The 26706-nt window shown below is 42.1% G+C and overlaps 1 protein-coding gene across 1 annotated transcript in view; it reads left to right on the forward strand.

The window, feature by feature from the left end:
• The window catches only part of ABCA13 (ATP binding cassette subfamily A member 13), a 407666-nt gene that overhangs the window by 278594 nt on the left and 102366 nt on the right, over nt 1-26706 (forward strand). The window contains exons 49-51 of the mRNA XM_046670200.1: nt 21566-21620; nt 23056-23233; nt 26320-26435. Of these exons, the coding sequence (XP_046526156.1) occupies nt 21566-21620; nt 23056-23233; nt 26320-26435 (349 nt within the window). The remainder of the gene's footprint in view (nt 1-21565; nt 21621-23055; nt 23234-26319; nt 26436-26706) is intronic.

Consider the following 26706-nt stretch of genomic DNA (forward strand, 5'->3'; position numbering starts at 1 on the left):
GGGACACAAAGAGTCTGGTAAGCCCCCTAATTATGGAATGGAAGTGAAATCAAACAACACCTTAGGCTTATTTAGAGGGGCTAAACAGGTTTTATAAGAATGTAAGAAATGAAACTTGCCATTTAATAATTTTTTACAAGTATTTCATGAGGAAAAATAAATATATGACTAATCAAATATTAAAAAATTGAACTTTATTGTTTAAATTAGGTTCTGTTCTTCCTACACTTCATCTCTTCAAGTAATATTAGAAGACAAATCAATATATGCTATTGAAAAATAATCAAATTTAAATCTGATAAAAAGTAGAAATTTGAAACAAAAATTACTGTGAACATCAATGGTAGGAAATAGTCTGAAGATTTTATTAGGAACCAGAAGATTGCCCACCTTCTTGAATCAATAAGATGATTAGGATGATGGACTCATATTTACTTTCCATCGACATGTGTCCTGAAATGGCAATTAGCTGTCACACCTCTACCTCTTCCTGTTTATACCTCTTTTAGCGTTGCTTCCATCAGTCTTCTGGGAGGTCCAGATTCTGTCTGCTAGTCCTCAGCAAAATCCCAATGTGGCGTTCAGAGTCCTTTTCTGCCAGATCTTACCCCATTAACTTCAGGTAGCAGTGGAAAGTGTTGACTAACTCCCTCCTACTTCCTCTTCCCTTTACAAAGTGTGGTGGAGGGAGCAGAGTAGGTGCAATAGGCCAGGTTTTATTTAAGAGAAACAGTGGAAATTTCTTTTCAGAACTGATTGATACTATCACAGCTTTTCTCACACTAGAATAGACATCCACAGGCATCCACAGAGATGCAAATCCATTTTTCAAATGGAGAGAGTAAAGTACAGATGTCAGCAGGATGGCAGACTAGGAAGCTCCAGGCCCTCATTCCCCACATGGAAAGATTAAGTAAACAATTAGAAACTGACTAAAATGATTTTATACGAGCTCCAGAATTCAGTCAAATATCTATAGCAACCAAGAAAATGTCCAATAACAGAAAAGCCACATTGAGATGATAGGAAATTTCATGGTATTTTTACTCCCTTTTGTCCCACCCCTCCCCAACATTGCCTGCAGTGGTTTAGAGTGGGGCACTCACCACTTCCCTCCTGCAAACTGGAGAGAGCAGAACAGACAGAATTTGCAATGCTCTAATCTATCTGCAGGCTGCCTGAGGGTTTGGTTTCATGATGCCTACCTTCTGGGTTCAGATGACAAACAGAGGCTCAGATCTTAGGCTAGGGGAAGCCACAGGAAGCAGTAGGAGCAACTTGTGGAAACCATAAGAAGACTACAGACCTGCAGATGCCTGGGACAAGAGGTTACTGATAGAGGAATGCAATAGAACAGTTAAGGCCCCAAGAAGAAGCTGGGGTGAGACTCTTAGGGAAAGTGAGATATTTAAAAGTAGCCCTATATATGGGGAAATTTTTTAAAAAGCACATGCACAGGTGCAAGGAAGATGTACACCCAGAAAAAGGCCTGAGAAGACCTTAAGCCTTCACCCTGGACTAATTAGTGAAAATCATTTCCTGCATGTCGCCGATCTGCAAGACTTGGCGAGCTGGCTATTTTTTCAAATGCCCAGTTTTCAACAAAAGGTCATAAAGCTATTTAAAATAAAGGATTTATTATTATTCAGATGAAGTGATGCCAACAGATCAGGAGATGATTGCCACTGAAAAAATAATTTATTATACTACTCACAGATCCCAAGAGGAGAGGGCATGCCATGCTGCTAGGGACCACATGGGAAAATACCAAATTCAGTCAGATGACAGAGGGCCTAAAGGGAAAATGCAGATAAGAGCCTTTATTGTGGTTTCTTCAGGAAAGAATCAACAAGGCAGGGTAAGCAGCTGAGTAGGATTAGGATCATGGAGTTTGAATAATTTAGTGGGCTCTGAGGTGTAGGGGCTCTTCTTGGCTGTTTGGCACCTGGTCCTAAGGTAATTATGGCAGGGGGATAGTGCCCTGGAGTCAAAGAGCTCAATAAAGGAAGTAGCTGGGGTGTAAGCTTTGGTTGATCAGTTTGTACATGAAAGGTACACTCACAGGTGAGTTTTTTGCCTACTTTAGGAGTTAGCTAGCCCTGAGAGGGACAGTCCCTTCAAGGTCAGCAAGGCCCCAAGTTATCAAAGAATCAAAAATACAGAATAAAAAAACATAATGAAGACAAACATGAAGTCATGGCTGATTGAAAGAAGCAAAATAAATAACCAGAAGCCATTCCTGAAGAAACACAGCCATCAGACTTACTTAATAAAGACCTAAAACAATATTCTTACATATGTTCAAAGAGCTAAAGGAACACATAAAGAAAATCAGGAAAATTATGTATAATCAAAATTAGTGTATCAACAACATGATAGAAATCATAAAGGAGAACCAAACAGAAATTCTAGAGTTGAAAAATATAAGAACTGAATTGAAAAATTCTCTAAAGCGATTCCATATCAGACTTGAATAGTCAGAAGAAAGAATTGGTGGATTAGAAAATAGATCATTTAAAATTATTGAGTCTGAGGAGCAAAAGAAAAATTAACAATGAAAAATGAACAGATATATGGGATACTCTCAAGTGGCCAACATACACATTTTGGGAGTCCCAGGAGGAGAGGGAGAGAGGGAGAGTGAGAGAGCAAGAAAGAAAAAGACACAAAGATTATTTAAAGAAGTAATAGCTGAAAACTCCCCAATTTGAAGAAAGACATGGGAGTCCAAATACAACAGGCTTATTGAACACCAAGTAGGGTGGTCCCAAAGAGACCCCACAGAGATACTTTATAATCAAACTGTCAAAAGTCAAAACAAAGAGAAAATCTTGAAAGCAGCAAGAGAAAAGTGGTTCATTACATAGAAGGGATCCTCAATAAGTTTATTAGCAAAAATCTTACAGACCAGGAGGCAGTGAGATGATATATTTCAAGTACTGAAAGAAAAAATTGTCAACCGAGAATTCCATATCTGGCAAAACTGACCTTCAAAATGAGGGAGAAAGTAAGATATTCCCAGATAAACAAAAGATAGGGGTGTTTACTGCCACTAGGCCTGCTATACAGGGAATGCTCAAGAAAGTCCTTCAGGTTGAAATAAAAGGACACGAGACAATAACTTGAATTCACATGAAAATATAAAGTTCTCTGGTAAAGGTAAATACATGGACAAATATAAAAACAATATTATTGTATTGTAACTCCACTTTTTATTCTTCTTCAAGATTTAAAGTCAAAAGCATAAAATATAATTAAAAATAACATAAATCTATGTTAATGGGGATGCCATATATAAAGATGCAATTTGTGACATAAATAACATAACGTGTGGGGGATGGAGCTGTAAAGGAGTACAGATTTGTATGCAGTTGAAGTAAGTTGGTATCATGAAGGGTTCTAAAGAGACCACTGGCATGCCTGGGTGTGCTCTCTAGACAGATGTGAGGACAAGACAAATCAGACAGAAGAAGCCTGTGACCCGTGACATGAAAACCAATATCACAGAAACTAAAATTTCTCCTCCCAATGACAGAGTGGTGTCTCCACAAAAATACATTTTAATTCAGAGCTTGTGAGCTTGTGTTAAACATATAAGCTTTAAATTTGGCTCCAGTTATGAGTCACAACCCCAAGTCTTGTATTTGCTCAAACCACTGTGTAGTGAGTCACTGTCTGGAGACATGGGAGCAATGTTGACCAGACTGCAGGTGTCAGTCAATTATGCCTTGTATGCACTTCTTCCTGGGTTATCAGATATTCCTGACGATGTTCATCTTAGAAACATCTACTGAAAAAGAGTAGATTTTTTGCTCATTTGTTGAAAAGTTGTGTTGACTTGAAAAATATGTATATTCTCAGTCATTGGAAAGTTCTTCAACCAAATTTTATTTGTTTATATCAAAATTTCAATTCTAATTTGACTTGTTTATGCAGTCATCATGGGGAAGGAAAGTTTGTGCAATAAATTGGGAATGCACAAATCATAACACTGCAGGAGAATGTGTTGAGAGTTATTATCAAAGTATTGATTGAAACTTCCATCAGCAGGGCTTTGAACAAAAATATTTTCCTTTTATGCTTGCCGATTCATCTGGGAATGGGCAGAGCTAGAATTATTAGCTTATCATTACAATGAAACAAAAGTTGACCTGATGTGGGATTTGGACAAACCCTTTGAGAACAGAGGCTGTGTCCTCCTTACTACTTTGGCCACACAGCCTCACAGAACCGGGCTCAGAGGGGCAGTCAGGCAATGACAGCTGACAGCATGATCTCTGTGCCGCATAAACAACACAACGCGCTTCTCGTCACAGTGCTCCTGTGACAGGGTCTCAGTAGAAAGGACATCCTTGTCTTAGAGATGAAGGAACTTTCTGAACCCTGACCCAAGCCACTCGATAGAAGGCTGGTTCTCCAGAACCCGGGCTGGCCCCCTTGCTGGGCCCCAGCAAATTTGCAGCTTGTCAGAGCCCCTAATTTTAAGCACAAAACTCAATATAGAGTAGGTTTATTGTGTAGCCCATTCAGGTGGAGTCTTTTTATAAACCACTGAAAGGCTGGCACTGGTCTAGACCAAATAGATGTGGTTTGCACAGTGAATTCTCCCAGGTAGCTTCTTTCCTCCTGCATGAGGTGAGTGCATTTTGGGAGTTCTGCTCAGTGACTGCACAAGGTGGCCAGGATGTACTTGGGTGTGGGAGAGGTGGTTTTGTAAGTGCAGCCTGCAGCCTCGGGGGCTGGTGTAGATGCAGGAGTTCATCAAGGGATGAGAGGAACACTGAATATAGTTCATGTCAGAGGCTTTATTCCTTCTTTTCTTCTCATGTCAGCAATTTGGTCACTCTCCATGTCATATAATACTATTTTTCAAGATCCCAAGGGGAAGCAAAAGTCAGTCAAGGGCAAATTTTGAATCTTGACTTGCCTTTTCTTATCCCATGGTCAATCAGCAAATCTTGTCCCTTCTGCTCTTGAAACTCTGAATGTGCATGTTTTTAGTATCTTCACCTCTACTCACTTGGCCCAAGGCACCGTCTGCTCTTGCCTGGATGCCTGTATCACCCTCTTGCATGGGTCCCTCTGGTACCCCTTCTCCCTACCCCAACAGTCTCATGTCTCCATAAGTGCCCAAGGTCACCCACGGAATACGTACCTCAGATCAACGCATCCCTCTGGCTTCCTATATCTCTTATAATAAAACCCAAACTCCTACTCAAACCTACAGGGTCCTCCCTGGTCTGACCAGCAGCACCCTCAGCCTCCTCTCATACCACTTCCCCCTGGACAGCATAGCTCTGGCCACCTAGGACCCCTTGCTGTCTCCTGGACATGTCACCTGCACTCCCATCTCAAATCATACTTCCCTTTCCCCGTGAATTTTCTGTCCCTCATCTTTTCATTGCTTGCTCACTCACTTTCTTTTAGGTTCTCCCAGCAAGGTCCAACTGTTTGTTATACCATCTGGGGTGAAATGATGAGAAAACAAATCCAATCCTGTTTGCCCATCACAGGTCACCTCACATAACCCTCGAGTCGCATGCCGCACATCTGAGTCCCTTTCCATCTGGTTCTCTTTGGAAAGCATTTCTGTTGAGATTCCACTTGTCTTGATTCTGGAATAAAGATACAATAAAGATGTTGACACTTTGCTGGGAGAAGTGTTTCTAAAATGGTAAAATTGTCCTTCTCGCCCAATAATCAGTACTTCTAATGGCTCACATTTGCGTCCATGATAAAGTCCACACTTGCAAATTGGCAGCATCAGCTACTGCTAACCTATCCTCCCAGCCTCATTTCTTGCTGTGCCCTCCTCGCCTTACCCTTGAGCCTGGCCAGCCCTTTACACCCAATGGCCTTTCATCTTGTGGGTCCTTGTACCTGCATTGCCTTTGTCAAGACTTTCTCTCTTCCACTTCTTCTCCTTAAGCATTTCTGCTCAAATTTCTACATTCTTTTTTTAAACCACTTTTTTGAGATATGATTGACATAAAAAAGCTGTAAATATTTAATGTATGCAACTTGATGAGTTTGGAGGTAAGTATACACCCATGAAACCATCACTATGTTCAATGCCAAAAATATATATTTTGCCTCCAAAAATTTCCCCCTGCCCTACCTATCTATCTATCTATCTACCTACCTACCTATCTATCTATATATTTTGTGATAAGAGTACTCTGCTTTTATGAGTTTGACTATTTTAGATTACTCATATAAGTGGGATCATGTAGTATTTGTTCTTCTGGGTCTGGTTTTTTTCAAGGAAACAATAAACAAAGTGAAACGGCAATCTACGGAATGGGAGAAAATATTTTCAAACTGTGTGTGATAGAGTTAATATCCAAAATATATAAGGAACTCCTATAACTAATAGCAAAAAAATAAATAACATGAATAAACAATAAGCAAAGGATCTGAATAGACACTTCTCTAAAGAAGACATACAAATGTTCAACAGGTACGTGAAAAGGTGTTCAGTATTCCTAATCATCCGGGAGATGCAAATCAAAACCACAATGAGATATCACCTCACACCTGAATGGCTATTATCAAAATGACAAGAGATAACAAGTGTTGGTGAGGATGTGGAGAAAAGGGAGCCTTTGTGCACTGTCGGTGGGGATGCAAATAAATTGGTGCAGCTGTTATGGAAAACAGTACAGAGGCTCCTCAAAGAATTAAAAATAGAATTACCATGTGATAAGACAATCCCAATTCTGGGTAGCTATTTAAAGGAATTGAAATCAGGATCTTGAAGAAATATCTGCCCTCCCATGTTCACTGCGGAATTATTCACAATAACCAAGACATTGAAGCAACCTAAATGTCCATCAACAGATGGATGAATACAGAAAATGTGCTATATACATAAAGTGGAATATTATTTAGCCATAGAAAAGAAAGAAATTCTGCCGTTTGAGGCAATATGGATGAACCTGTAAGACACTGTGCTCAACTTTCAAACCCAGCTCAGATACCACCTACACTGGAGCCTCTGCTATCCTTGCAGGATGAATTTGTGGCTTCTTCTCTCTTCTCTCAGAAACTAGCTTCTAAAGAAGACATTAGCTTCTAACATTCATCTAAATGCCCATTTTTAACAATTCTTTTATAATTTTATAACAATTTTGCCAGATACTGTGTTAGGTCATTAAAACAGTTACTGCTTTGTGTTATCATTGTTCACAGCTCTCGCTTTGGTAATAAGATTGTAAACACTTCATGGAAGATGTTTCTGCTATCGATGTTGGTGTTTTCTCAAGTCCTTATCTCTAAGGAGGTATTCAATGTTACTTAAATAAAGGAGATTTTACACCATTATTATGGAGTTACTGTAGTGTATGCCATTACTACAATTATGTTCTGTAACAAAGAGAAATACAGGGTAAAATAAATACATAAAGCTTTCACTATTATGACTTTTTTAAGTTGGCATAATTTTGTTGCACTGAAATATTAAACAAGAATATTTAAAATGAACATGAGGAAATTTATTTTAATAGAATAAAAGGAATAAATCAAAACAGAAGATTAAACAAAATAGTCCTTAAGTAGATAAGAAGGTATCTTCTTCTAGGAAGAGAGAGTAAAAATAAAAGAGGATAAAACATTTTTATTTAACTTCATTTCATGTTATGTCATCTCATGTCACCTCATTTCATTTTATTGGGAGAGAGGCTGGTGACAGCAGTTGGAAATGCTGGAGTTAAATTTCTCTGACTCTTCATTCAAATCCTATCCAGATCTGAGAATACTAACAATAAAATGCCACTATGTGAGAGGAATGAACCTTAGCAATGTCCTGGGCAGCCCAGATCTATGGTCATCAAACTGTGTGCACATTGGCACACAGTTAAAACCTGACAGTTTACATTGGTACATCTAAAACCTGAGAGTTTTAAAAAAATGCAGATTTCTGTTGCAAATCCAAAGAGATTTTGATTTAATTGGTCTAGGGTATGTCTTGAGCCTCAGGAGTTTTTAAATATCCCAGGTGACTCTAATTTACAGGCAAGTTTGAGAACTGGGCTAATCGAAGAAACTTCACAGCTGATTATATTTTCCTCCTTGAGGCAGGGAGACAGACAAAGGGTAAGTAGGAATCAGCATAAAGAGTTTTCACTCACTTCCTCATGCATTCAACAATGTTAGGACCATCGCCTACCAGGAACCTGACGCATACCCTGCTGCTTTGGGCAGGGGAGGAAGGTTCTGCATCTAGAGCCAGAAAGAGCTCTTCTCTTTCTTTCCACTACTCTTCCCTCCTCACGAGTACCTCTCTTTCTGAATCCCCTTGAAGGCTACAACTCACTAGAGTGCTATCAGCCCCAGGGAGGAAAGAGGTGGGTCCGTGCAGGTTGCATGGGGGGGTGATAATGTGCCTATAGCTCAGGCAGAGATGAAATGAACCGGGGAGCAAGAAACCTGTATAAGGAATGAATTATAGTTTTCCTTGCATTACTTTTGATGAAATAAGATAAACTCTGCAGGCATAGATCCCCAATTTATAACAAGAAAGCCTGAGCATGAAAACAGAAGATCATCTCAGATCTGTATAATAGAGCTTCTGAATCAACAGCTTTGCATATTGTGAACTGGCTGTCCTCAGTGACTTTGAGTCTATGCCTCAGAGGTTTGGAGATACTTGAGAGAAAGGTTCCGGCCGCACCCAAGCGAAGGTGAAAGGACACCCTGAGATGTGGGGACTCCAAGGAAGCAGAAGCATCAGGACTTGCCCTTGCGCATATAAAGGAGCAGAAAAAAAGAACAGAACCAGCCATCAAGCGCAGTGTGGGGTCAAGGAACTGTTCCACACCTCAGAGGAGAACATTGCACACGTTGAAAAGGCCTTGTCACAGGAAACATCTTGTGAGTTCACGTCCACACAAGTAGACTGGGAAATGTGTGAACTCTGTGAAACAAGATAACAAGTAAGAAGGAAAGGTCAGGCTGAGTTGCAGGGTGGGGTGGCTAAGATGCAGATAGCCAAATTTCTCTGGATGCAGAGGATCACATGCCTGATTGCAAACCTCCCTCCCCAACTCAGAATTACTAATTTAAAGGACAAATGCATAATATTCTCTAAGAACACAGAGGAAAAAGAAGATATGATAACACTGGCCAGAGGAGAAGAGCTGTTGGCACCAGGTAGAGAAATCAAGCAGATGGACAGTAATGAAAGTTACAAGGAATGATGTAAGAAGAAAACAAGTCAAAATGAAACAAAACATCTCTGAGCCAATGGAAGAGTTTATCATAATTCAGGCAAAATTCCTGAACTGGGAATAAGAGAAATAGCAATTATTGATAAATAAATCTGGTGAATTTCTAAAGTTCGTGGATAAAAATTTATTTTACAAAGCTACGCAATACATAACAAAAACAGGTTACTTTTGAAAGAATACAAATAAGAGCAGCCTCTGACTTTAAAAATTTCCTTTGAGACCTCCTTTTTAACCCAGGGATGATTTAGAAATGTGTTGTTTAAATTCCAGTTTTTTGATATTTTCCTGTTGTCTTTTAATTACTGATTTTCAGTTTGGTTCATTATGGGCAGAGAACATACTTTGCATGTTTTAATTATTTTAAGTTGGCTGAGGTTTGTTTTATTGTCCAGCTTATGGTCTATCCTGATGAAGTTTCCGTGGGAGATTAGGAAGAATGTGCATTCTGCTATTGGTGGTAGGAATGTTCTGTATATGTCAATTAGGTTTTATTGGTTCGTTGTGTGGTTCAGTTTGTCCACATTCTTGCTGACTTTCTGTCTAGTTGTTCTGTCATTTGCTGGGAGGGTGGTATTGAAGTCTCCAAATAAAACTGTGGATTTGTCTGTTTCTCCTTTCAGCTGTATCAGTTTTTGCTTTATGTGTTTTGAGGCTTTCTTGCTTCGTGCATACACATTTGGGGTAGTTTCATATTCCTGGTGGATTGATTTGTTTATCAGTATGTAATGTCTTTCATTGTTGATGGTAATTTTAGTTGCTGTGAAGTCTACTTTATTTGCTATTAATAGAGTCCCTCTTGCTCTTTCTTTTCCCCCATTAATCTCTGCCTTTTAATTGGTGTATTGAGACCATTTACATCAAACAGGCTTACATATCAAAGGGCTTAAATTTGACACTTTACTAATTGTTTTATTTCCTCTATTTCTCTTTTCTTGCCTTCCTGTGAGTTACTTGAATAGTTTCTGAGGATTCCATCTTTATTGTTGGTAGTGTTTTGAGTATATCCCTTCATCTAGTTTTCTTGGTGGTTGTTCTAGGCATTACTATATACATATGTGACATACCACAGTCTACTGGTATTGGCATTTACCACATTGAATAATGTGTAGAAATCTTACTTGAATTTAAAGTCCCTTAACTCTCTCCACTTTTAAAATATAATTGTCAAGTATTTCCTTATATATTGAACTCCACATCAGAGGGTGTTCTACTTTTACTTACATCTCTAAGTATGACTTACACTCATGAGATAAAACTGGTCTGCTGTATTTACCTCTGTTTTTAACACATCCTCATGTTCTTTCCTTGTGGAAGTTATAAGCCTTCTTCTGTTATGATTTCCTTTTTATTTAGAAGATTTTTTGTTATTCTTTAAGGGTAGGTTTGCTGATGATAAATTTTCTTAGTTTTCTTTCAACTGAGAATATTTTATTTCCCCCTCCTTTCTGAATGATAGTTTCACTGAATATATAATTCGTGGATGCCAGTTAGAGAAGTTCAGCACTTGAAAAATGTGCCAATTCCTTCTGGACTCCGTAGTTCCAAATGAGAAATTTACTGTCATTCGAGTTTGTATTCCCATCTCTTTCTCTCTAGCTGCTTTAAGATTTTTCCATTGTCCTGAGTTTTTGGAAGTTTAATTATGCTGTATTTTGGCATAGCTTTATTTGGGTTTATTCTGTTTGAGATTCACTTAGTTCTTGAATTTTTAGATTTACATTTTTTTGCCAACCTCAAATACTGTTTTTGATCCTACTCTCTCTCTTTTCTCTGCTTTTTAAATTGGGTAAATTCTGTTGTTCCATCCTCAAGTTCATTGATTCTCTTCTTTTTCATCTCCCCTCAACTATTGAGTACATTTAGTGAGTTTTTTTAATTTCTGTCATTTTACTTTTCTGTTCTGGAATTTCCACTTGGCTATTTTTTTTTTTTTTTTGCTGCTTCGATTTCTTTGCTGAGATTTTAAAATTTTTTTCATGTTTGAAGAGAATTCACAATTATTTGTTGAAACATCTTTGGATACCTATTGTCAGATAGTTCCAACCTCCTGATTCATTTCATCATTGGTGTCTGTTTATTGTCTTTTCTCTTGTAAGTTGTGATTAACCTGATTCTTGTGTGAAGGGTATTTTCAGTCGTGTACCAGACATTTTGGGTATCATATTATGAGGCTCTGAATCCTGTCTAGTGCTCCTTTTTTTTTTTTTTTAGCAAGCAATCCCTTTGCTGCAGTGAAGTGTGAGAACCAGACAGATATATATGTTTAGCTTTCCTCTTGGCCCTGCTGATGCCCTCCTGGCAAAAGCAGAGCCCTGCCCTACACTGCCTTGTTGCAGAGGGTGTGGATCAGCTCTCCCACTCAGCCATGCTGACGCGTGCATGGCAAACCAGGGCACCAACTCCCACTATCTCATTGCCCCTAAGTAGGGGATATAAGCGCAGCCTCCTTGGGCCCTGTTGACACTGGCGGACAGGTAGTAGAGTACCAACTGCTGTACACTGCACAGCCTCCTTCAGTCTCACTGATGCTAGGTAGGATGGAGGCTCAGCTCCCCACCAGGCCCACTGACAGGGCAGGGTGTGGAGGTGAAAGCAGAGTGCTGATAGCCCTGCTCCATAGGCCATGTTTAGTCTTGCTGCTGTTAGGTGGATGTAGAAGCTCAGCTTCTTGTTGGTCCCTCTTGATAGGGCAGGGGCTGCAGTAAAGCAGAGTGGTGACTAGTCCCGCCTCACTAAGTCTCATTGCGGCCAGGTAGCGGAGGCTCAGCTCACCTCTGGAGCCCTGGTGGGGAAACCGGAGTGACACTTGTCTCTGTCAGGAAGCAGTGGAAGAGCAGCTTTCCCTGGAACCTGTTGAAACTGCAGAGAGTAGGGCAGTGCTTCCACTGGCGTTTGGCTGGAATGGGGTGGGTATTGCCAAAAGGTTTTCTTTTGTTAGGCCACCCTTTTCTGGGGCCTTTGGCTTTTCTTGTCTGCGCCTGTTGGCAATTCCCATGTGGAGGATTCTACAGTGCCTTGTCTGGGATCTCTGGGAGGCAGTATGGAAACTAGAGAACTCACCACAGTGTCCTTTCTCATGTCCAAAGGCCCCTGGCAGCCCCTGCCTTCTTCCCCCCATCCGAATCTTCCTGTGCTTGTTGTTGGGTGATGTCCTGGGAGTTTGGGTCATAAGGGAGAGGATCTGGCAGTGTTGAGGTTACTCCATCTTGGAGGAACCAGAATTTGGCCTCTGACTTTTTAACCACAACCTCAAAACCCAGCAGGTTATGGAATACTGCCTATGGACTATGGAAAGGAAAAGCTCTATATATACCCCAAATTCTGTATTTAGTGAAGAGGTTGCTTATAAAGTAAACAGGCCACAGAGGTATGTATATGTAGATTGTGGCTCATAAAACATATTGTTAACACATTCCTAGCAAAAAAGGATGCCAAAAGACTGTGATTTGAGAGATTAATCAAAAGTAAGATCACAAAAATATTGAATCCCCAGAATGAATAAAAGACCTTGGTGAACATTGGTTCTGGCAAAGCACATAGATTATGCAAATATTTGCATGCATGTAGTGAAAAAATTAATTGCAGGTCATGAATGATGCATGAAATAGACAATACATAATGTAAAACATAATTCAATAATAATAATGTGTGTATGTAAAGAAAACCCTGGAAATTTTGCAATAATTAATATCAAAATGTGAGCACTGATTACCTCTGGCTTGTTTTGGATTGAATTACAATTTATTCCAATTTTGTTCTTCATCCGATTCTTTATTTAAAATCTTTCTCCTAAGAGTAGTAATTAATCTTGATATTGAGAAAAAAAAAAATGTTTTTTCCAGGAGAGATTAAGAGAGAAAAGAGAGATAGAATGCCATCAAAGTGTCTTCTAGTCATCAAAGTTCATTCATTTCTCTTAATATTCTGTCAGATTGAATTAACATTTTTATTCTTCCATATCTCACTGATGGTTCATAGTGAATTAATTAAAAGAACAAACTTTCGCATATATATTGATGCCAAGGCAAGTTTTTTATTTTCAGTATAGATGCTTACAGACATCTGGGCATTAATACTTGCAAAGATACATTTTATAGGAGGAATGAACCCTAATGTGACTACTTGAGTTGGAGACGAGTTAAGTGTCTTGCTATCATAATGGATGCTGGACAAAAGCACAGATGTGCATTTTTACAAATGACAAATATACAGAGTCTGGAAACCATAGAAGATGTAGTTATAATGAGAATACTAATTGAGAAAACTATACAGTTATACATTGCTGTGGGCCAATTCTTAGAAAAAAGCCAGAATATAAATGATAAGAATAATCAAACAAAAATCATTCAAATGTATTAAAAAATGTACATTTTCAAACATCATTTCTGAAAACCTTTGAAGTGACACTAGAGAGACCTGAGTGAACTTCTTTACTCACTTGTGGTGCTGAAACCATGCTCCTGTCCTTGGACGAGCCTTGGACCTTTTGCTAACATGGTCTGCCCCCAGATTCTGTCATGCTACAGTTGTTACCTAAATACAGTTCTTGGCACACGCAATGCAATAGGAAAACAACCTAATTATAGAGACTGTCCACTGCAATAATGTTGTTTTTACAATGAGGAAATCAAAGAATCTAAGTGCAGAAAATGGAGAAATTAGGATCTAGAATATCAGGCTTGTAGATCTCACTATGCTACCAATGAAGTTTGGCCTTAGATAAGCCTCTAGAACTTTCCTCTGCCTCAGGTTCCTTCCCTGAGGATCCCTTCCCCAGGCCCTGCAGCTGTGCTTTCTCTGTGCTAGGCTCTGTCCCAGGAAAGTCACATTTGGCAGGACTCCTGATCTGTGAGACAGATTGTGTGGGCGTCCTCTCTCTCTTTGGATCTGTGGGAGGAGCTGTGATTTCTTTTTTTCTTTTTTTTTTTTTTAAAGATTGGCACCTGGGCTAACAACTGTTGCCGATCTTTTTTCTTTTTTTTTCTGCTTTATCTCCCCCAAACCCTCCCGGAACATAGTTGTATATCTTAGTTGCAGGTCCTTCTAGTTGTGGGATGTGGGACGCCACCTCAACATGGCCTGACGAGCGGTGCCATGTCGCGCCCAGGATCCAAACCCTGGGCCGCCGCAGCGGAGTGCGTGAACTTAACCACTCGGCCACGGAGCCGGCCCCCGGAGCTCTGATTTCTGAAGTCCCACTGTCTGAAGGAGCAAAGGGCTGTGGAGAGAGGGACAGAGTGTGTGAGTGGGCCTGGGCGCCACAGTTGCTCCTCCCTGCTGCCTCTTGTTCAGGGGCCCAGGGAACAACAGGACTTGCTTCTGCTTATGTCGTCTTTGTTCTTTCTCTTATTATCTTTCATTTTTGAGAAACTAGGCACAGTCTCCTATTTAAGTGACTCTAGGGCTCTCCCCCTTTTTGCAAAATACAAACAAAATCTCAGCACCGATGTCAAGAAGTGTTAGCTTGTTTTTGAAATAGGTCTAATCCTTCAGAGTTGCTTCTACAGAATAACTACAATTCTGAAAGCATCTAATGTAGTGATAGCCAAATTGCAACAGCAAAATTAAAAGCTCACCAACCCTTTGTAAACCAAAAAGCTGCGTGCGTTTCCCCGGCGCACGCTTTCTGCCCCCACCCTAAAGGGGGCCACTGCCTTGCAGTTGGTGGGCAACCCCCTGGATCTGCGTTCCTCCTGCCCAACAGCACTGTGCTGGAGATCCATGAGTGTCATCAGACTGGATCCTTCCCCAGGGAGCTCCCTGCATCCGTCCGCACTCTGATCCTGAAACCCTCTTTGGTACCGCGGTCCTTGTCCTTTGGCCTCATGTATAGTCCTGTCTGTGGGCTGCATCCCACCAGGTGTAGAGAAATCTGAGGGAGGACCTGCTCATTACCCACCCATCAGCATGCTGCTACACAGTGGGCCCCTCATTGCCATAGAGGGAATGAATTCTTGGTCCTCGGAAGGAAGAGGTGTCAAATTTCTATTTAACCCTTGGTAAAACTCCATTGATGTCTGGTGGCCAGATTTCCACCACCAAAATCAGAACAAAATCAGAAGTTGTTTGACTTCAGACCTGACAGTGGCACGCTGTCTTACAAAAGCTAGCGGTAAATACCCAGTGGGGGACTCTAGTCTCTGAAAGCAAGTTGGAGGATTTTCCTGCTTACATGATGGTCTTTCTTCTTAAACACTGTGGTCTAAAGCCCTTTCTTTCCCCATATTTTCCTTTTTAAAGAGAATTTCTTAATTTCATAGCTGATGTGGAAGGGCCGTGAAGTGAGATTTAGTGTAATGGCAGACTTAGAAAGAAGTGCGGGGGAGTCTTCCTGTTGCACTGAGCACTGAGCGGGAGGGCTGTGTTCCAGGGCCGCTAGGATTCCCTGTGGGCCCTGGGAGAGGAAGCACAGAGCATGTGTGCCTCTTCCAAAGATTATATTTAAATATTTACTGTGTATAAAATATGTAAAGTATAGACTTGGAAAGCCAGTACTGAATGACAAGCTGTGGCCCCTCTGAATTATTGATGAGGGAAGGGCCCCAGGGAGGAAGGGGCTGCTGCTGCACTTTGTGGGGTTCAGGTATTTGTACCAGTGGCTTCATATTTCCCAGAGCCAGGGTGGGGCAGAACCTGGAGAGATTTATATTCCAGGAACAAAAGGACAGGAAGAGGAGGCAGGATGGGTGCTATGGATGGGCTCCCTCTAAGGCCCATTACATGAAATGCATCCGCTTCTCTCCCCTGCTGCCATAGTTGAGGCTTTCATTTTTGTGTTAGCATGTTGATGGCACCCACAGTGTCTCTCAGTGTAGAGGGAAGTTTTTAAGTGTCCTGTGTGCCGATAGGTGATTTGATAGGAGAGGCACAGACTTGGGACTCTGGACACATGGGTGCTGCCTTTGTCAGGAACAGGTTACTCTCCAGGAAATTTTCCATATTCCTCTACTCATGTTTCAGCTTCTGGAAAACAACAGTGTGTCCAAGCTGGACCACTTCATGGGGCTCTTTTCCTTGGAGAAATCTACAATTGTAGGATGCTGCAAGCTGACTTGCAAAGAATTGCATGCACTGGTTGTACTAGTTTCTTTGACACAGAATTTCATCATCAGTTTCCTGAATGAGAAAATGTATTATGAAAATATCCAGAATAGGGTCTGGCACATAGGGGAATTTCTAACGACAGGAGCAGTCAATCATTTCATCAGTGAGCCAGGGAGCCAGAGGTACTCTCACCTTCTAGATTAAAACCCTAAAAGGTTGACACCAATCCAGGAGAGGTGCAAAATGAAGGGCAGTAAATTTCTCGACAGAGGAAAGCTTGTACATAAAGCAAATAGTAGATTTGCAAATAGCAAAAATATTGTTTTTGATCTTTCAGCCATGACTCTAACAATTTAAAGTAAAAAAGATATTTAGGCAACCTGATCAAAAGAAAGATCCAACCATGATGGCTTAAAATTTTATTATTGAACCCGCCGTAAAAGTATTTGCAGCTTTTCACTGCAGAAAGAGCGGAGTGGGGCATTTGACCTCCAGCCCATCTTCTTCCCACTGTACAAAAACATTCCTTGAAAAATCAGAAGTATGTGCTGAAGTGAGGTGCATGATATGCCCATAGGAAAATGGGTTTTGGCATCTGCAGCCCAAGGCTGGAATCCCAGCTACATCACCGGCTGCCAGACCTGGGAACGTTTCTCAAATTCTGCACTTCAGAAGCTGCTTCTGTAAATGGGCATAATAATAACCATGTGATGGAGCTGCTTTATAGGAATTTATGCAAATGGCCTCGTGTTCTGCACAACACGTAACACATGACCTGGGGTCAATTTTCATGTACTTTTGGATACCAGCCCCTTCTCTCTACTCACAAGTATGTAAGGATCAGGACCTGAAAACTGCCTCTCCCTTCCCTTTACATCTCTTGGTCTTTCTGCAGTAAGTTGTTCAGAAATTAACATCATGATTGAACAGACGTGAGAAGGGAGAGGCTGGACAAGGAAGTCTAAGGGAAAGGTGGAATGCACTGCAGTTGAGGGAGTATGGAAATGTGATTACAGTCAAGCTTTTCAAGTGGGAATATTGGGAGAATAGGATAACATGAGCATTTTGGACTTTATTGTAAAGGGCATCTAGGCCTAGATAAAGAATATAGACTCTATATTTGTCTTTCTGGACATTCTCTAGGGCTGCTGAAGGGAGGATTAGGGATGTTGGGGAGAGGCGAGCTGAGTGGCGATATAGTCAGGATGGTCCAGGAAGGGATGTGATGTCGTGAATGAGGCCTGGCCACGTGGCATGGAGATGAGGTAGAAGCGAAAGAACTTGACAACTTCTTGGATATATGGGGTTAAGAAGAGGGGAGATGAGGGTGACGTAATTTTTGAGACTGGTGACTGGGAGGATGATGGTAGATCCATAAGGTAGTGGATAAGTTGAGGGAACAGCATGTTGGCAGGCTGAGGATAGGTTTTGCTTTGGGTTTAACACACCCACAGGGTATGTAGGGGCAGCTGTATAGAAAATATCCATCACAGTCATGGGAGGCTTGAGAAGATGCAAGGAGTATGTGAGGCTACAGGGAGAAGAGAGCCCAGAGTGGGACTCCTGGCCATGTCTGTATTTCTTCTAGATGAGGAGAAGAATTCAGCTATGAAGGGCATTCTGTTTCACCCCAACAGGATATACTGCAGTTCATTCGTGGCGCTAACCATCTGGAGTAAATGCAGACCCCAAAAGTCAATGTGTTCACTTCAGATGCCAGCTATACTTCCAGGGTCCCAGGTCACCCTCACTTGTGACAAGCTGGCTATAAATTTGAGGGTTCCCATGACCCTGTCAGTTTTGATAATTCCCTAGAATGGCCTATAGAACTCTGGAATACACTATGCTTACAATTACAGCTTTATTATAAAGGATGCAAATTAAGAGGACCAGCCAAATGAAGGGATGCACAAGGTGAGTTCTGGGAGAGATGCAGACTTCCATACTCTCTTCTTGTGGAATAGAGCATGTTACCCTCCACAAAGCCTCAGGTTCCAGAGTTTTCCTTGGGGTTTCGTTACATAGGTGTAGGGGAACAGAATTTGCCACCTCAAGATGTGTCTCTTTGGCATGGGGATTATTTGGGGCTAGTTCTTTTTTGTTGTTGTTGAGGAAGATTGGCCCTGAGCTAACATCTGTTGCCAATCCTCCTCTTTTTGCTTGAGGAAGATTGTCTCTGAGCTAACATCTGTGCCAATCTTCCTCTATCTTATATGTGGGACACCACCCCTACGTGGCTTGATGAGTGGTGTGCATCTCCATGCTGGGAGCCAGACCCAGGGACCATGGGCCCCCAAAGCAGAGCAGGCAAGCTTAACTACTACACCACTGGGCTGGTTATGTTTAAAAAACCACAGACATGGGACAAGCCCTGAAAACCAAGTAGATGTTACCCTTTGTAAGAGACATTTACATTTGTAAGGGAAATCTCCATTTCCCTTACAGCTAAAGGTGTCTCCCTCTCTGTACCAGGAAGAGAGAGATGACGTTATCTCTAGAAACTCTTATTGGTGGGGAAGGCAAGGAGTTAAATCTGCATAATAACCTTACTCATGTTTACTGTGCTTTTCTGGTAATCTCCCATAACTGACTTCCCCAACCCCCACTGTCCTCCTTTGTCTTTAGCAGAAGATGGTCTTTAAGGTGACACCCTCAGCCATTTTGGGGAGTTACTCAGCTTTCCTGGGTTTCTCCCAAGTATGTGTGTTATTAAACTTTGTTTGATTTTCTCCTGTTATTCTGTCTCATGACAATTTAATTCTTAGACCAGCCAGAAAGACCTAGAGGCTGGAGGAATTGTCTTCCTCCTGTTGACACAAATAATCCATAACCAACCTATAAATCTAAATTGGAGTGAGTTTATTATGAGCCAAAGTGAGGATTATAACCCGGGAGGGCCTTAGAAGGCGTGCCAGAGAAGCATGAGTTTCAGCACAGTCTTATATCATTTTAGAACAAAGAAGATACATTAAACGCACCCAGGATACATTTTCAAAGAGGTATTCAGTCCAAATTAGCAGGTCAATGTGATCATGATGCCAGGAAAGGGACTAATCCAGGTGTTACCAATAGGACGCTACCAATAGGGTGGGTGATGTTACCAATAAGACGTAGGAGGGGAAGTATATATTCTTTATCTCAAGAGAGATTCCTGACTTTAATGGATAAGCAGATGTACAATGTATGTGTGACAGGCCATAAGTCAGGCTTTCTAGTTCAAGCCAAATTGGTTGTGAACTTGAATATTTACTCCATATACCTCAATATGTGAAAATCTCTTGTCACTACTCTACATAACGTGGTGAAGAAATCACTGGCTGAGTGATTGAACTCAGTTTCCAGCCCTCTCTCCCTGCAGAGGTCAGGCTGGCCCAAATTTCAACCCTCTAATTATGTGCTTTTTTATATTTTTTGAACCTGCCTCCTTGGACCAACTTCTCCCTCCAAAACATTACAGACCGAGTCCATTTCCTGTGCTCCATGATAATTCTTTAGCTTTCTGAAGACGTTTTCATGCTGCTTCTTGCCCCAGGGCTATGTTTGTGTATTTTCAGGTTAAACAAGTCCAATATTCTCCTGTGTCCCTAAAATAATATCCAAAAATAATCCAAACCCTCACTCAGCTAACCACATTTCTCTGGATGCTTTCTCATCTAGGGTGTTCTCATTCATATGCGCAGCCTGGAGTAGCATTGCAAATCTGCTCCCACCATCTCCAACACCCTGTGGGACACTTGCCGCATTTGGGCAGGATCCCATACTTTTACAAGAACCGTTTCAAGTCCATTAGCTTCTGGACAACCTCCTGACAAGGTTGGCTGATGCTGGGCTGCTCACCACATGCAAGGCCACCTGTGAGTCAGCACATTAGCTAGAATTGATGGGAGCTGGCAGATACTGTAAGGAGGTGGGTAGAAGTCAAGTTCAGGGAAGGACACACAGATAAGGGAAAAACAGGTGTACGTTATGGGTCCAGACAGGCAAGGGATCAAGACCATGTAATTCAGTTCATGACAAATGTGGAAATCAAGCCCAGGATATAGGAAGCTACAACACAGGCATTCCAGTGGAAGCCTGGTACAGAACATCTGGACAATATTAACTTACAGTTAAAGAAATTGTTCTGGAAAACTGTACAGGGAATTTGCTGAACCAATAGCTCCTACTATTCCTTTGCTATGAAACGACTTGCTTCAGTGTGTGGCTGAGCCCATGATCGAAGAAGAAAAGGCTGGCAGAGCTGGAGAGGGGAGCAGGTGGCAAATGGACAGAAATCAAGATGCCTGGTGACAAAACTGTTGGGATTTTGGAGCACTGTCTTTTCACACTCCATGCCTTTTAATTTATTTAAGTTTACTTATACCCCATGGTGTTTCTGTAAAGACTTAATGTGCCCTCATGAGCGAATGCAAGATACAGACAATAGGCTAAATTAAGTGAGCCAAAACAAGAAGAAAAATGTGGGAGCAACACATGAAATGGAGCCAGGACATTGTGCCTGTTGTGATGGCCTCCACTTTCAGGCCACATGCTTAGTTCCAGACGTTTGAAACAACCAATCAGAAAAGGGGAGATTGGTTAGTCTCACAGTTGACAATAAGATGAAACACCATTTGCGTGAAGTTTGGAGTTCTTGATACAACATTGACTGGATTTGGCTGGGGTGGGAGAGCACACTGTGTGATGTCTTGAACAGCCTGCATGATAAAACCCTCTAGTTGATAAGTTGATGGCAATTTCTCCATATTGGCAGCTGGTATTACACTAATACGCAAGCCCCAAAAAGCAAACAAAGAAAAACAAAAAACTCCAAAAACAAAAGTGAACCAATGAAATGGTTCAGTTTTCTGTCTAGATTTGGCTTGATCTGGAGGTGAATTTTTGAGTATTGACTTGGTTTCCATTAAAATAATCCTCTTTTCGTATTGTTATTTAGCCTGTCTGAGCCTGTTTCCCCACAGTAAAATATGGATAACATGTTACTTAGGCCCCAGGGATGCTTATAATGATTAGACAATAAAAGAGAGGAACACGTTAGCACAGTGCCTGTCATGTAACACATGTTCAATACATGCTGGTTATTTCTGACAACAGCAGTAACTACAAAAATCCCAGCACAAACTGGCTGAATTGCAGATGGGATTTGCCATTCTGAGGTGCTAAGGGACCATGCCTGGACAAAACTAACAGGAGATACCTTATGTGCAGGAGATACAAAGGGTCTGCGTGGTTTGGCAGTGGGCTGTCTGCTTACTATGCATTGGAGGGCTCACTTTTCAATTTGTCTTTCACAGGAATAACACTCTATAGCCATCCGTATGGAGGGGCCTTGCTGAATGAGGACAAGATGTGAGTTTAAGGAACGCTGGGGGGAGGGTGATGCCAACTATGGAGCAAAATCTTTGTGCTACTTAGGGGTGGTTTTGATCCCTCTTCTGCATTTTCCCTGAGTGACATTGGCATGTATAATTAGTGTCACGAAGCTTGGGCGTTTCTTTGCAAAGTATGAGGAAAAGGATTACTGAAAGAGTAAGTGCGTTGACTGAGCTTAAAACAGATAAGCATGTCATGCAACTATATTTCTAAGTAGAAATTGTTCTCAGGAGATATTTCTGTGAAGCTCAGGGGACCCCACATCTTCCAGACACTTTTTTTGGTTAAAATCTTAAAACATAGCATTCGTATAGGCACATAGAGTAATACCTCCTTGAAAATTTCTCATGCCAGACTTTCCTCATGGTCCAGATCGAGACATGGGTGGTGATAAAGCCAGAGTTCTTTATATACAGAATTAAGCGTCAGTCCTCATTGTCTTATAAAAGGTGAAATGCTTCTTCCTGTCTTCTCCTTTTTCCCATCTCCCTTCCCTATCACACAGTTGACAAACTTTTAGTAAAAAATGGAAAATAAGTATTTATGTATTTCCTATGACCTACCAAACTGAGTCAGAGAACACAAATCTGCCTAATGGGTGTTCTCTCCTTAAGTCATTGACATGGCAGGAAGCACACACTACAGTTTGTCCTTACGTTCATGTACTGATTTTCAGGATTCTGCCGTTAGCAGTGTCCCTCAACTGCCCAGAATTCTAGGTGTAGGAGCATTGACGTCTGTTATAAAACAAGATGTGATGGATAGGAAGGCGTGGACTGTTTGTGATGAGCCTTTTCACCATGTCGGCCACCTGAAAGACTGCCTGTTCACTGACGGTTCCTAAAGAGGGGCTTGTGATTGACTTGAGAGATGTAGTAATGCTCCAATTAAAAAATGACCAAGAAAGTCTACAGTGTATGGTAGTACAAAAACACCTCCATCTATCGCAGACTATTTTTGCTATTTGAGAGACTAAATTCAGAGATGGTCCGGTGATGTGTGGAGCTATAGCTAATACCTACCCACCTGCCTCCCACAGGGCTTGCTGCTCAGCAAGGTGGTCCCAACATGAGCAAAGGCCACAGCTCGCCGCAGATGCTACTCTGCAAATGTCTTTCATCTTAATGGGGAGTCGAACTCAGTGGTCAAGAGTAGGCTTCAGACAGGCGGACTCTGAAATGTCCCTCAATTTTGCACTCCTCAGTTCTGTCTTCTATACAGGAATCCCTGCCTCAAAAGGCCATTGAGGGGACTTAATGAGAGAATCCAGGCCTTCAGCCAATATGCCTTGCTGATCATAAGTTCTTAATTCAGGATTTCACTGCTGCGTCCTCATCAATGATTGTTACTAAGAGAAAGAAGACTTGTGTTCTTTGTCTAACATCTGACGAGCTGCCTCTTCTGCCTACAGCCTGGAGAGTATCCGTCAGTGTGGTGTTGCCCTCTGCATCGTGCTGGGGTTCTCTATCCTGTCTGCATCAATTGGGAGCTCCATAGTGAAGGACAGGGTGACCGGAGCCAAGAGGTTGCAGCACATAAGTGGCCTGGGCTACAGAACGTACTGGTTCACTAACTTCCTGTACGACATGGTAAGATTTGGGAATGATGTTCCATGTGCCTCCACATCGGTCATGTATTTAAGAGTGTGTGTGTGTGTGTGTGTGTGTGTGTAGGAGGCTGGCTACCTCAGACTCTCAACAAAAGAAGGGGTCATTTTATTGGAAAGCACATTTCAGGTTAAGTCACATTTACTTATCACTATCAGGCATTTACAATTGCTTCATAAAAGAGAAGACTGACAAGCCACAGGCTAGAGATCTGGGAAATTAGGAACTTGCACAGAAATACAAAGTATCCTACCTGGAAAATGAGAAAAGAGTGGCCTTTAATATGTTCCTTTTAAGGGGATGGAAGGGACAGAGGAAAATCGTTAGAAGTGATCTGTCACCTGCCTGTCCACCACCAGCTCCAGAGTGACCAGAACCCCTAATATGTGTCCTGTCTTGGCATGTCCTGCATGTGGTCAGCTCTCCAGTGGAAGCCCTCCAGCTCACTGTCCTTAAGAGGACAATGCAGTGTTATTCGTTCCCTAGAGTTTAAGACACTCAACTGGAATCAAAAACCACATCTTCAGGTCAATGCCTACTTTCATTGTCACATAGAGTTGTCCTTTCTAGGAAAGTGATATCCTTGTCTTCATAACGGCTCATCCTATGTCACGGAATATTTTACTCAGTCAACAGATGGCAGGGAGACCTGACATTTACCAAGAACCTGCCAGATGCCACACTAGCTGCACAGAATCTGGTGTGTTAACACATTGGGCTCATGTAATGACTACTTTGACTTGGCTTAGAATTTAGCTGATTTATTTCCTTTTGAACATGTAACAATTTACTTGTTATAGTTTACATGGGTCACACCTAAATGACTTCACCCTAGTCAAAATTTCCCCCAAACCTGCCTGACGAGAGAAATCACCTGGGGCACTGAGGAAAAGTGGCATTTCCCTGGGCCTGTCCTTCATTCATGATTCTGTTCTATAAGTCTGGTGGGACTTAGAATCTGCATTTTAGTCAGCACCCGAAGAAGTTTATGAATCTCAGCCAAGATCGAGAGAAATTCTGTCTTTCTTCAACCCCTTTGTCTTTCCTGGAGGACATTCTTGAAGCAAGAGAGAGGAAAGCACTCATCCAAGGTCATCTGTCCAGTTAGCACAGAGCCAGCTTTGCAGCTCCAGCCTCTGAGTCCTGGTTCAGTTCTGTTCCTAGGACCGCACACTCCTGCTGGCCGCTCCACTCTTAACACACATTTCCTTCAATGACATGCAGTGACCACAGCCTTCCCAGAGATGGGGAAGGGAGGGCCATATTTCCAAGACACCAGGGAGATTCAAAGTCTCCAAAACCCCAAGTCTCTGCTCTTTTCTGCAGTCCTCAGTTATTACCTCCATATCCCTCCCACTGCACGTGGCTCCTCTTCACCCTGTGACATTTGCTGTGGGGTTTAAGGGTGGGAGGATTACGTTTGTCTTGGTTGATTGTCTTCCACTTCATCCAATCATCCCCTGCCTATTCACTTCAATGTCTCATTTAATGGACATGTTTGAGGACCTGCATGAGTCAAGGTGTATCCAGGGTGCTGCGAATAAAGCTCTGAACAAGGCAGAGAAGACCTCTCCCCTCACAGAGTTTATGTTCTTATAGGAGGAATCAGAAAACAAATAAAGAAACAAATCAATACACAAGACACAATTGCCTCGTGACTAGATTTATTGAGAGAGCGAAAGAAGATTTTAAATCAGGAGGTCAAAGCAGGACTCTGAGGAAGTGACATTTAAGCTGAGATGTGAAAAGTAAGAAGGAGCTAAGCATGTGGATGGCGCTGAGGAAGAACTCTGCCGCCAGAGGCTCCAACAGAAGAGGGAGCTGGTGTGCGAGAGTCCCCGAGGAAGGCCCTGCTGTTGTCAGCCTCTGGGGAGCACTGCAAGGCGAATGGGTAGGGAGGCAGGGAGTTCCTCAAAGGGGGTTGTAAGGCAGGGCGAGGGGTCTGTCCTCGGTTCTAAGTGTGAGAAGAAGTCATGTTTTGTGGAAAGTGTCTAGATCCCTAGGCCTTTCTAGAAGGAGATGGGTATGGGTGGCTGTATTAGTTTACTTGCGCCACTGTCGAAAAACTCCACAAACTGGGTGGCTTCAACAACAGAAATTTATTTTCTCAGTTCTGGAGGCTGCAAGTTTCAGATCAAGGTGTCACAGAGTTGGTTTCTCCTGAGCTTCTCTTCTGGGTGTAGACGACCACGTTCTCCCTCTGTCCTCACACGGTATTCCCTCTGTGCAGGTCTGTGTCCTCATCTCATTTGATAAAGACACTGGTCAGACTGGATGAGGGCCCACCCTAATGGCCTCGTTTCACCTTCATCACCTCTTTAAAGTTCCTATCTCCAAATGCAATCACATTCTGAGGTCCTGGGGTGTCAGCATATGAATTTAGGAGGACACAATTCAGCCCCAAACTGTGGCTTTCCAGGACTCACTCTACTGCTACAAAACTTGTGATGTGCAAAACAGGAAATATATTTAAGTAGAAGTTGAGGGGTCAGCCCGGTGGCGCAGCAGTGAAGTTCCACTTCAATGGCCCGGGGTTCGCCAGTTCAGATCCCTGGTGGGGACATGGCACTGCTTGCCAAGCCATGCTGTGGCAGGCGTCCCACATATAAAGTAGAGGAAGATGGGCACGGATGTTAGCTCAGGACCAGTCTTTTTCAGCAAAAAGAGGATTGGCGGCAAATGTTACCTCAGGGCTAATCTTCCTCAAAAAAAAAAAAAAAAAGATTCATTGGGCCGGCCCCGTGGTGCAGTGGTTAAGTTTACACGTTCCACTTCGTTGGCCCTGGGTTCACTGGTTTGGATCCCTGGTGTGGACATGGTACCACTTGGCATGCTATGCTGTCGTAGGCGTCCCACATATAAAGTAGAGGAAGATGGGCACGGATGTTAGCTCAGGGCCAGTCTTTCTCAGCAAAAGAGGAGGACTGGCACCGGATGTTAGCTCAGGGCTAATCTTACTCAAAAAAAAAAAATAAATAATAAGTTGAAATGAAAACCAGGATAAAGAGATAATGATAAATATTCCCGTCTGATGTAACAGGTCCCCCTTTGTCTTTTTATTTTCTCAGCTCTTTTACTTGGTTTCCGTCTGCCTGTGTGTCGCCGTTATTGTCGCCTTCCGGTTAACAGCTTTTACTTTCCGCGAGAACTTGGCAGCCACGGCCCTCCTGCTGGTACTTTTCGGGTATGTGATGAGAAACGCTGCTGCAGAATTATGGTTTGTTTTCTGAAAGAGAAAACCCCCGGGATGGCTTTGAACCTGCTGTCTGCTTCGTGATTTTCTCTCTTTTCAAGCAATTACGTTGCTTCTACAAGGGATGCTGAGCAAACAAGCTGGAGCAAGATGCTGACTGCCCTGTGGAGGGGGCGGGCTGACATGGCCGTAATGGAGATGGCATTGACCCTGTCTCAGACAGGCCCTTGAGCTGTTTGACAAACTTGTGCAGTTGGAAATG

Source organism: Equus quagga, chromosome 8 (genome assembly GCF_021613505.1).
Source record: "Equus quagga isolate Etosha38 chromosome 8, UCLA_HA_Equagga_1.0, whole genome shotgun sequence".
NCBI classification, from domain to species: domain Eukaryota; kingdom Metazoa; phylum Chordata; class Mammalia; order Perissodactyla; family Equidae; genus Equus; species Equus quagga.